The sequence below is a fragment of the Calonectris borealis genome, chromosome 16, assembly GCF_964195595.1.
Source record: "Calonectris borealis chromosome 16, bCalBor7.hap1.2, whole genome shotgun sequence".
Classification (NCBI taxonomy): domain Eukaryota; kingdom Metazoa; phylum Chordata; class Aves; order Procellariiformes; family Procellariidae; genus Calonectris; species Calonectris borealis.
The window spans coordinates 8,410,185-8,422,486 of NC_134327.1; the positions used below are offsets into that span (position 1 = coordinate 8,410,185).

Here is a 12,302-nt window from a genome sequence, read left to right on the forward strand (position 1 = left end):
GCTTGATGGAGAGGAAAGAGCGGACTGAGGATGATACTGTAAAAGCAAAAACATGTCTGTACTGAATTGTTTGATCTTTTACAGGGTGCTTTTCAGACTCATTCAAAATTGTATGTAAAGAACAGATACTTTACTGAACAACTTTCAAGTTCGTTTACATGTTGCTAAAAGCTAAGAGTATTTTTGTGTTCCCTTTTGCACTTAAAAATTATGGAGTCCACCCTCAAAATCCATAATTGCACCACAGCAAAGCTCAAACAAAAGCTAATTTCATAAGGAAGTCATGCCAGCAATAATTCTGATTAGTCTTTTGAGGAAGTATGGACACACGCAGAAGCACAATGCGTTGCTGTTCCTAGGAGTACTTGCAGCATCCTGCGGAAGCCACCTCTCCGGCTATCGGATACAATCAGCCAGCTCCTGGTTTCATCCATCTGTGTGCTTCTCACCACAAAAACATAAGCACCTGAAAAAAGCAGGTATTTCCATCATCTCCAGCCACTGTCAAATTCCTTGTCTTCCAGCTAGTCTTTCAAATGCCAGCTCCAAAGTCAGTCTACCGTTACAGCTTTTCCCCCATCCTAGAGGGCCCACGGAGGAGCAGTTCCCTCTGTTAGGTGTTTCCCCCCCTCGGAGGGGCGGAGGGGGAAGCGAGCCTTGAGATGCGCCATCGCACTGCAGAGAAGAGGGCAGCGTGGGGCCCTGCCCCGCTGCCCCACGCCCCCCTCCCTGAGCCGCCAGGCCTCTTGAAGCACAATGTAAAATGAAGAAAAGATGTGCGTGTATACATATACACCTGTATGTGTGTAAATTTGGTTGTTAAAATCAGAATCCTGATGTAGAAGGCAGAGAATGGTAATAGCAGTAGCTCAGAGTGTGGAAAACTATTAATCATCTCCTATGCATTACCTGAGCTATAGAAAGTTTTCTGTATGCTTCAGTGTATGACACAGATCATGCTACAATGTGATGCATTCCTCCTACGCTGAGATTCTTTCTTAGCAGATGCAGAGAAAATTAAATGCCCAAGCTAACTTCAAAGCACCTTTAAAAGGAGCAGTTTAATTGCTCTGTGCACTTAGAACAGACATAGAGACACAGATTTTACACGTTAAGCCTCCACCCATTCATCATACGTAATATAATAAATGCATCTCAAACTTTTTTCTTACGCTATTAATAAAAAATTAGGCTGATGGATGGCAAAATTGCAGGAGTTTTATGTAGTATCTATATTTTCAATGAAATTCTTTAATTAAAACATCAACAGTATACTCATGAATAACTATTTTCCACTAAAGAAAAAAAAAATATGCGTGTGAGAATTGGGTACTGTGTTAAGAAAGCAAAAGATGGATGGCAGGTGTCATCTTAAACTTTTTTGCTAGCCCAATTCTTTAATGCATAAAGGGGTGCGTCTGCCAATTTCAGGAAAAGCTTGCAAAAAAAGAAAGGGAAAAAAAAGCAAAGAAATCTTTGAAGTACTTGAGTGTGCTAAAACAGGATGGCCAAATGTACAGAACACACTGATAAATAATTGAAGCAAACTAACTTTAAGGATTACAACATTTAAAAAAAATGGAGCTTTAACCTCTCCAATCCCCTCCGGTATTTCTGAAGTTGTATTTTTAGATCGTGCTTTTTGTTGAGGTATCACAAAGCAATTAACAGGATAAATATTATTTGATCAGTTTAGTTTATCAGAGTGTGGACAGCACTACGTGGTGTCACGGGGCTGGGGCGGATGGCTGCTGCAATTCCCGCAATCGAGTTTGTGCAGTGAAACACCCTCCTTTCCTACGCAAGGTAACCTCGCACTAGCATCAAGTGTTGCCAATGCTTTTATAGATGTCTCATTCATTTTTCCTTGGAAAACTAGCTCCCTCCCCCTGATTTATGTCTGATTTATATGGGAGATTTGAGTCTTTTACCAATATTTGAAAAATTGCAGACAAAATATATTACTATTTAAATAGACTAATCACTGAAGGCAAAACTAATTGTTGCAAAGGAAGAACGGACCATGAAGTCCCTGCAAAGTACCAAAATAATTTGTTAACTGTATATAATATATATAATATATAATTTCAATTTCAGTTATATTAACTTGACACTGCCATTATTCCACCAAAATAATCTCAGACACCCCTAATGACTCCAGTTGGTTTAACACATCCCAGTAACCCGTTTGGTACAGCAGTGCTCACATCCTGGCTTTATGGAGGGGAGCGGGAAGAGAGGCAAACTAGTAACTGGATTTTCAAAGGGTTAAGAGCATCTCAACCAGTAGCCTCCATAATTGGGAGGGGGTAACAACTTAAAACTGATGAGCATGCTTTCAATTTGATTTTGAGAAATTAGTTTATAGCATGATCCCTTGGTTAACATCTACTGCAGGTGAGCACCATGCAAAAAAATTGCCATCAGCTGAATGGTTTGTCTTCTATAGCTTCAGCTAATATTTATGTATTTACAAAGATTTGATTCTAGATTTGCGTTATTCTAGGTCTTACTACAGAAAAAACAGAAATGTCTTGTTTTACTGAAAAAATGTCTTTATAAGAAAATGTCTTTATAAAAAAAGTCTTTATAAGAAACACATTATCTTTTAAAAGATAATGTACCTAATGCAGTCTTATTTAATATGCAAGATGCACACAGAGAATCTGCATTTTGGGTTTAACCAAGACCGTACCCATTTGCCATATTGTCAGCATTTACCAAGGAAAATGCATCAGCACACAAAAGCCGACAGTCCCACTAACTCCTAAGCATGCGAGCTGTCTCCTCAACATCAGTTACACAAATTTAAGTCTCTATAGAATCCTGCTCTAATTTTTGGATTTGTTTTGTATTTGTTTGTATTTGGCATTTTATTCTCCCTCGTAATTTTCACAACCACAAGTAGTTCTGCATACAAGGAAATTATGAATACATATTCTTTTTTTTTTTTTAAAACTTTATTAAATTATGCAGTAAGAACCCATCTCCACACAAGTGTTTCATTTCTGGATAGCAGAGGTATAATACATGAGCCACAGGTGAGTGCATTACCCCTCCCTTCCTCCCAGCTTCCAAGAAATAAAACAGCATGTATAATACACTCTTGTTACTACGGTACTCCAAACAGATTGTTCGTAAGGTTATTTTTAACTGGAAAAAATAAAAAGGACCGACAGTGTCAAGTGTCTTGTTCTGCATATGAATGTTCTTCACTGCAACATTCAAACACCTTCTTTCTTGCAATGGCGTGGCGGAGGGTTCAGGAAGCGATGGCAGTGGAATGCATTTGCACGGGTATCGTTAGATATAAAGCCTGTGACTTCCCTAGAGTTAATCAGGCAACCAGAATGCAAAAAAGGCCATGTGTCTGTGGAAAATTCTTACACTTCAAAGTGCATGTCCACAAAAAATTGGCAACAGAGGAGAAAGTGAATTCTAAGACCTACTGAGGAGGCAGAGGAGTTAGCATAGTGCGAATACTGAAAATAATACAAGTTTGTTTATTACTTATGCCTGGTGTTGATTTATGTTATCTGAAAATTACTAGCCAAGCTTTCCACTCAGATGAACTGCTGCAAATCTATTCAATTAAATTAATTTTATGCCAGTAATGGACTTGGCTCAAATCCTTTAATACTTAGATTTTGATTGAAAAAATGCTGTATTTAAAGTGTGTTTTTACTCCGGAAAGTGACTGAAATGGCATAAAGGATCTTCCTACATCTTGTTTTTCAGCAACTGTGCATAATGAATTCACCAAGTTTACAAAAGAGAAACTTTTTATACATAGCTACGCAAATTTATCTGGGTTGAGAACGCCAGTGTGCATTTCTGCTTTAGCTATCAGCACCTGTAAGATTCTGTAGTTGTAACTGAATTGTGTTAGGTTTATTTGCTCTAAGAAAAGGGAGTTGCCTTTTCCTAAAGGTGTCCCACTTTAAAAAGGAAGCAAGAAGTCTTTTAGACAACTGGCAGACAAGCAGGACATAGATCTAAGCAAGATGATGCCATTTTTGGAGAGACTTTTCTGACCATAATCACACTTTGAGTGCAGAATTGATTAAAAAAAAACCAAAAACCTTGGTGGAAGATTCACTATGAATGCATTATTGAACAACCATCTATAGAAGTAATATGGCAAAGGAAAATTACTTTGCAGAAATCTTTACAGATCTAGTTGAACAAAAATTGGGAGAGTCCTTCATTTCTTGCATTTATATGTATACCCCTGTGAACTGAAGCACTATAATTTACAAGTGTAAACTAAAAGTATTAGGAAAGTGAAGTAAAAAGCATATCACTCTACCTCCACCAGAACATCACTTTATTGTTTATCTGTCATCAACAATGTAAAACTCTACTAGATACTCTATCCTGGTTTTTAAAAAGGTAAAGATTACATTGGATTAGCTACGTCGTACGAAAGAAACTACAGCAATCACAGTAGAATGAGATTGGAGGGACAATTTGAATTACAAAAAAGTGTACACTGCAAGCAGAGGGAAGTGCACATTAAATCAAATGCCTGTAGGATTCATTACTTTTAAATGCACAGTGACAATTTTGAGAAACTGTACATAATAGAATCACAGAAATGACTTTAAATAACCAAAATTACATTTTGCATTTGACCATCCAACTCATAAGTAATCATTGATGTTCTATATTTTCAGTGCTTTTGGAAAATTTGTTTACCAAACAAAATTTAAGTTGTTAATTTGACTAAACTGTGAAGTAGAAGGATTGAAATAAAAAGTATATTGGAAGTACGCCTAACCTACAAGAATAAGCCAAGAGGAGTGTATGCAAGGAGAGGCTGGGAGGGAGGAGAGAAAGGAAAGAGGAAAGGGAGAAGAGAACAAAGGCTTTTTCTTCTATCTCAGAAGTTCTTCCAATGCAGCGTATATCTGATGTACAGCTCTTTGCTTTCAGTCCATTTCTGAAGTTTACATTTTGTAGCCTTTTTCCGTACTAACTGGTCGACTCAACCAGCACTGTTGCCACGCAACAAGAGTAACAAGAATCTGAATGCATCAAATCTTCCCTTGCTGTGATTTCTTCATGGCCCCATTTTTTCTGTTTTTCTTTGAACAGGGTTCGGTGTTACCTGAATTGTTCACAGGGTCAGGTGGAATTGAGTTCCAAATCACTCTGCTGTTTGTAGCATCCCGATTTCTTTCTGCAGCTAACCCCCAGACACGTTTGCAGTTCTTCCGTAGCAGAAAGACAAACCGTGTTGTTCAAGCGGTGAGCTTTCACCCTTGACCGTGGGGGTTGCAGACCATTGTGTTTAGCGTATCCCTGAGTGCAGCTATCCTGCAGGATTCACTTCCCAGTGCACCGAGATTTCCTAGGTTTCCTCAGATTAAGCCCCAGTATGCATCACCACCGGCTGTGGTGCGGCTATGGATGCCTGAGGCCGAGTTGATTCTGGTGGATGTCTGACCTCGCTGAACCAGACTGATCTGCTTTCTCCCTACTCATACCCAGGCAGTCCAACCTTCATACAGCTGAGCCAAGTTATCTAGATTAGTTGCTTCCTTAATCACAAAGTCAACCTATTAAAAAGGTCAAACAAGTAATTAAAAATAAGCTAGATTTTTAAAAGTGTTTAAGTGATCTTAAAATTTACTGTTGAATGTCACCTGCGAATACAAAATTTCAGTGAAATAGATGTATAGTAACTGTAAACTTAATCTTACATAACTTTGTGTAGTCCACATAAGAAATAGGAATTTCTACTGCAGGGGCAAAAAAAGATCACGCATCATCTCATTCATAGCCCCCATCTTGAAAATAGTTACAACATTCTCAAATTTACGTGGACATCTGGGTCCCCTGACTCAGCTTCCCAGAGACAGGAGCGCGGCTGTGTTATGCTAGTAATCACAGACAAGTTCTGTCCTTTAGACAGCTGTACAGATCTCATGTTCTCCCTCGATACCAACAGCTGTCTAACAAATGTTAGCTTACTGATATACAAAAGGCAATTTTATCCAATTCATGAGTTTATATAAATCTACGGTACAGAAAACAAAAGTATTTGATAAAAAAAAAAATGAATGCAGCAATACAAGGCAGCAGCATACCTTGACTTGTGTTAGAATATAAATCACACATCTCAAAGGGACCCCCATTCACAATAGAATTTTAGTCGTTAAGGCATACTTCAGCATACATACACACGTGCTTACTACCAAATATTTAAAGCAAGGACCGGTACTGGAACTTTACTATTTTCAACTCACCTGTTCAGCAACAGACATTCTCCTGTTGGGATCCACATCTCGGCCCTCTAACTTGGCTTTGACTCGCTTCCACACGCTAACTGCGTATGAATTCCTTTCTTGCACGGCTAAAGGTACAAAATAAAATTAATTCAATTTTACATTCCTGCACAGAAGCCCACCGAGGTGTTTTGGGGTTTTTTGCTGTTGTCAGTGGTGGGTTTTTTGGTTGATTTTTTGTGGGGTTTTTTTTGTTTGTTTTGGGTTTTTTTTGGTTTTTGTTTGTTTGTTTGTTTTTTGTTTTGTTTTGTTTTTTAAGCCCTATATTTACCTTTTCCCGTTTTAGGGTCCCTGGCTGTCTTTTTGGGACTACAGGCAACACTTTTGCCAGTTCCTGGGACTGTGCTTGGAGGAGTATCTGCTGACGTGGCAAGGTTTTTCTGAATTAGCTTTCGTGCATTCTGCGACATCACCTCTGGCTGAGTTTTCTGCCCTGTATTGCTACGTACAGCTGTAAAGAAAGTTTAAAAGCGCTTAAAGTATTCAAAATAATATATTATAGATGCAAGAAAAAACACAATTAAATGTGTATCAAACGCAGCTATTTTAAACTTGTATTTTAAACTCCGCACCAGTTCTTCTCTCTGCAATTTTTTCCGTTTTCTGGTTTCTTTCACTTCATAAACAAGGTTTTGTTCCATTGCAAAACATTTATTTACATTAAGCAAATTTTTATGCGCTCTCTTAACCTCTAATTCTATCATTTTGTATGGCAGTTATAAAATGGAATTCTTGCTCTTGATAGAAATCAGGAACCTGAGCTTAGTCCAAATACCGACAGTAGAATAACCCTTTAAATAGAAAGAAATCCATGCTCATGAGAAACTTTACTCATGTTTTTAATTGTAAAGTGATGAAAATTTTGCAAACGTTAATACATCTGTAGGTTTCAGGATTAACTCCAAAGTCACCATGAATTTTAATACTAATTTCTACAGAAATTACAGTTCAGTTGATATATGTGAGAATGCGTTCCATGTATGCCGGGCTTTGTGGAGTGAATCCAGATCTCGAAGGCTATTCAAAGGCTACGATCAAGCGGTCATTCAGTATTGTATGCTGAATAACTTGAATTTTACAGGCTTTTAGAATCTTTTAGAGATTGCCTCTGTTTCAAAATTTAATAATAGTTATGATCCCCTCTCTAATATCAATTCCTGATGTTTTAATGTTTGTATTTTTTCAAGTATTACCTGCAGCAAAGGTTGGCTGATATGTAGCAGCTGACGTTGGGCTTGAGCATTCATTTGATGTATCCGTGACTAAGGGTGATGCAAAACCCACTAGATTATTGTAGACACTAGGAAATATAATGGACTTGATAAATATTCATGCAACTACTTGACTTATTGGAAACTCAAAAAGAAAGTTAAGTCAAATTTTGCAAAAAGATTTCTGCATTCTAAGACAACCACCAAGGAGGTACCCCATGCTGTGTTTCTGCTATGTACAAGCAGATAAGCAAAATGCCTTCACCTGAGAGAAGGTGACTTTCTTACCTTTGGCTCTGTGTTTTTAGTTCTTTCAAGGTGGGAGTTATTTCCTGCAGCATTTCAGCATGTTCCTGACTGCGGACTTGACCCATAACCTGAACTAATGTAAACAAAACTGTCTGAATATTATCTTGCCACGATTTATATTCGCCCAAGAACTGCCTAACACTATTCTCATAGGGAACATCTTCACCATCTGCCAAAGCCGCTTCTTCATCCTGCAACAAAGATGTGCAAAAAGGTTAACTACTTGCTATATTTTGGCTAGGAGAATAAAGTTGAGCATTTCTTAGCCTTTTCAGCCCCTCAGTTTGTCATTTGACTACAAATAACCGTAACTTTCAGTAGTTACATTTCAAGAAAATAAATTTGAAAAAGATGAAATGTTTTACTGATTAAAAACCAAGAGGATTTGTAAACACAAAGAAAATGTTTCAACTGCCAAATGAGAGAAAAGGTTTAATTCAACCAAAGCCTGATTAGCCTAAGTCTAGAAATAAAGCTTTATGAATTCTTAGAGATGAAATGAATTTTATGTCTTGAACTCCATATGCATGAACACATTTCACTGTTTCTAGATACTTTAAAAAGCATAAAGTTACAAGTGTTTTTTTTTTAAACTATACTGACATGGGTTTGAGGAATAAATTTAATGCAGCTTTAGGCATACCTTTGCCATAGCTTTCAGTAGATGTTTGACATCTCCAAGTTGTCTGTTATGACCTGTGAGCACAGTTTTAATACTATCCACCAGATTCTGAATTGTTTCACAAACTGTTTCTATTTGCTGTTCTCTTTCTGTTTGTACTGTTCTCTGTGTAGATATTTCTTGGGTCAACTGCTTGTGAGCTGAGTGAAGCCATTCAGAGCTGCCAATAGGATGTTCAAGACCAGTGCCCTAAAAATAACAGAAACATTTTTGTACCTGTATCCAGAGATTAAATTCAATTACTGTGTAGATGCTACTGCCAAGTGTTTAGCAGCTGATGGAATAAACTCTGTAATCCACAACCCATTAGAAGGCATACATAACATCAATTTAGGATGAAAGACAAAATTGAGAACTCACGATTACAGCGATTCTGTAATGTTACATATTTTGCTTTGACCTTTACTTACCACTCTCTGAAGCAGGCGAAGCTCCAGTTCAGAGACTGAACTGTTGAACTGCGATGCAAATGAGCACATTTGTTGACAGCGTTTGAGAAGTTCAAATAATGCAGCATCGAGATTTAAGGCTTCTGCTGTTCTAGTACGTAAACTTTCAAAATGAATGATATTACTGCAGAGAAAAGTGACCTGAAAATCAAAGCAAGAGTGAGAAAAATTATCCCAATTAAACTGTCTATTATACAAACTGCGTTTGTTCCATGTCCTTAGAAGGGAGAATTTTGAATACCGCAGTAAATACTGCTCTGTTGCAGTAGCAGTATCATCTCAGGGTCATCCAACCCTGCAGCAATTTTCTCAGAGATTATTCATATTGCTTTTAAAGTGGGATTCCCAAAAGTATTTGGTTATCTATGTTTGCTCTTTAGATGCTGAGGAGGAAAAATGTCTTCTACATAAATCTCAATTTTCCTCCTCAAGGAGGAAATAAAGAGCGAACACACTTATCAAGTCAATAGTGCTATACTTATGTATAGTACCTGACTTGCTCTTTGACTTTCTTTCAGTACAAGATTTCTTCTTTCAGCAATAGTGGCATCAAAATCTTGCAAGACTGGTGCCAGTGCAGGATTAGCACCTCCAGCCCATTTTAAACGCTGCTCAATACTTGCTTCAAGTGCTGCTAGTTTCTCCTGCATTGGGGAAGAAAAAAAAAAAAACACCTAGATATAGATAATCCACACTATACAAGATATATATTATCTTAAGCCTAACTAAAAAAAATTACGCATATGTAACACATGCAGACACATTCTTATACCCATATATATAAAAGAACGTGGTATTCATGATTGACAAATGTTAGCTTATGCTGTTTAAAAGTTTATTTTCAGCAAACATCACAACTGGATTTGATTGCTATGGAAATAAAGTCACCTGTCTATATTTTAACTCACCATAAAAAAAAAAACAAACAAAACAAAAGTTAGAAGTAGTCACATTTCTAGACTAAAAATTGTATAAAATCACAGAATTACTTTACAAATAATCTTCAAAAAATGACTACAAACAGTATCTTCACAGCTAAAAAGGAAATTAAAATTCAAGAAGCTAAGCAGTATTTATTTTAAACAATTAAACATTCTGTATTACTGACATCCAAAAGTCTAAAAAGCTGAGCCAAGCCACAGCACACAGAAACCTTAACACACAGAAAAATTGATTTGCCCAGATCTACAAAGGAAGCTTCTGACACGTAGCTAGTAAAATGATAGTAAGGATGATCAGTCAAGTCAGACAAACTTAAAGAATAGGAGCATGATTAGCCTTCAGAAGGAAAGGTACTTTCACGTATTTGTATTTTCGCTCATGAAACAGATTTACTGATATTCCTGAGAGAATATTTTGTATGAGATAGCAAAATTAAACAATGTAACAGTACACATCAGACAGACTGAAAGAGATCAATGAAAATACCACTAAATTTGTGGTATAAATAGCAAGAGAGATAACATAATCTGGAGGTGGCAGATAATTTTGCAGTTTGTGTTAGAGTCACATTCCAATATGCTGCTGAACAAACCTCCCAAAAACAGTAGTACCTGGACTGTTGCAATTGAAGCTTCAATCTGACTGAGCGTGTGCAGTTTCTTTTTCATGCTGGCTAAAATTGCAGAACGAGGTGGAGGAGTAACAGAAATAGCTTGCGGGCGACTGATGAGGAGATCTTCATGCTGCCACTTTAAGAAAATAATAGGAACACTTGATTATCTACATTGCTCAGCACAAAATACTTTGCTTCACAAACAGCAATTCTAGTACCCTGGTACACTTTATAAGTAAGGGCATTTTAAAAGGGCTAAGTGTCAGACGATACCAGCACGCTTAAAAGTTCTAAATCATTAGAGTGTGTTAAATTATGTAAGTAGTTGTAAACTATGTTTTGCTGGCTTGGATAAGTATACCATTAATCAGTCATTAACTTAATAGAAGTGATTTACACACATTTCCTTGATCTAAAAGAAAACCCATCAATATTCAGAAACAATTCACTTGTGATACATTAAAACCAAGACAATTTTGCTTACCAGTCTATGGAATGGTTTAACTGACACGGAGAAAACCTTTACCCTTAACCTACAACTCACTACAAAATGAAGATAAATATGATACTACAATACAACTGGATACCAGCATACAGTTCAAGGTACATAATGGCATTTATCTAAAGTCTCAGAAGAACATTTTCAGGATTGATACTGCTGCTATTTATATTTTTTCATGAGGCAAACAGTGGAGCAAGGAGACAGTTAATGCATTAAAACTTTGAAGGAAAGGTACAAGATGACATTCAGCAATGCATACCCTCTGGTTTAAGCAATCTCCTCCCTTAAAGTCATAGCCTGTTTGAAAAAAGGGGGAGAATGGGACAACATTGCTAGTAAGAAAGCCAGTGAATGACTTCTTTTCTAATAAACAACTTAATGGTTATTGAAAAAAAATTACATGTATTGACTCGAAAAGAGAATTCACACATTGCCACATTTGCATCTTACAAAGCAGCTAGTCTTCAAAAGAAGCTAGCTGTAACACTTTTTTTCTTACACATTTACAGAATAATTTAAACCCAAAATATTTTTATCCAGTCCGTTAAAATACTCTAAAGCTCATTCAACAAAATATAAAGTTCCTGTGCTCAGACACAGTAACTAAAGCTCACTTTCCACAGACACAATTTGGAGAGAAATAACATGCGTTGTCGTCTTACCTGGAACATGGCAATATGCAACTGTACTCTCTGAAGACTGGTCTTGCAAGATGAAATACTGGTTTCAAGTCTGCGCACTAGATCATGCTTCTTCCATGCTGTATCGTATGAGCTAGCTAATACTGTTGCCCTGTTCATGACCAGCTGCGAGAACTTGCCAATTTGGATATTGTGCTCCACGGCTTTCTTGCACAGGTCATCCACAGAAACTTTGCTTTCTGCTCCAAAGTCTTTAGCCTCTACCTGAGCAATGATATCGACACCCAAAGCGCTGATGAAACTGCACAAAGTCAGTCCCAAAGCTTGATTTGGAAGGCCAATTAAAAGCTGTCTCACAAAGTCAGCTGTGAAAGCCTTGATTGGTTTGGCCATTTGGTCTTCACTAAAACAAGAGTTTCTGTAAAGGGCTTTCACATTGACAATTTGAACAGGTCCATTTACTGCATTCTGGTCTTCAAGTGAACTGATTCCTTTTAAAGGAAAGAAATAGTATTTTTGTTATAAACAAAACATTGGATGCATCTAGAAAAATATTATGTGATTTATAAACAGAGCAAGACTACAGGAATTAATTCTTAATTTCTGCATACTTGCCATATATGAAAGGTAAGTTACAGTAAAAGTGACCATTTTACATTCTTC

At 37.1% G+C, this 12,302-nt stretch overlaps 1 protein-coding gene across 4 annotated transcripts in view; it reads right to left on the minus strand.

Annotated features, from left to right (window-relative positions):
- Window positions 1-3,146: 3,146 nt before the first annotated feature.
- SMG1 (SMG1 nonsense mediated mRNA decay associated PI3K related kinase) overlaps window positions 3,147-12,302 on the minus strand; it is a 70,051-nt gene continuing 60,895 nt past the window's right edge. For 3 of the 4 annotated variants that reach the window (XM_075165100.1, XM_075165097.1, XM_075165101.1), the window contains 10 exons: window positions 11,661-12,130; window positions 10,495-10,632; window positions 9,433-9,585; window positions 8,903-9,082; window positions 8,454-8,681; window positions 7,790-8,001; window positions 7,484-7,590; window positions 6,562-6,741; window positions 6,252-6,358; window positions 3,147-5,561 (listed from right to left, as the gene is read on the minus strand). In XM_075165100.1, the coding sequence (XP_075021201.1) occupies window positions 5,484-5,561; window positions 6,252-6,358; window positions 6,562-6,741; window positions 7,484-7,590; window positions 7,790-8,001; window positions 8,454-8,681; window positions 8,903-9,082; window positions 9,433-9,585; window positions 10,495-10,632; window positions 11,661-12,130 (1,853 nt within the window). In that variant the 3' untranslated portion in view covers window positions 3,147-5,483. Of the gene's footprint in view, window positions 5,649-6,251; window positions 6,359-6,561; window positions 6,742-7,483; window positions 7,591-7,789; window positions 8,002-8,453; window positions 8,682-8,902; window positions 9,083-9,432; window positions 9,586-10,494; window positions 10,633-11,660; window positions 12,131-12,302 lie in introns of all 4 variants that reach the window. The other variant, XM_075165099.1, reaches the window with a different exon arrangement.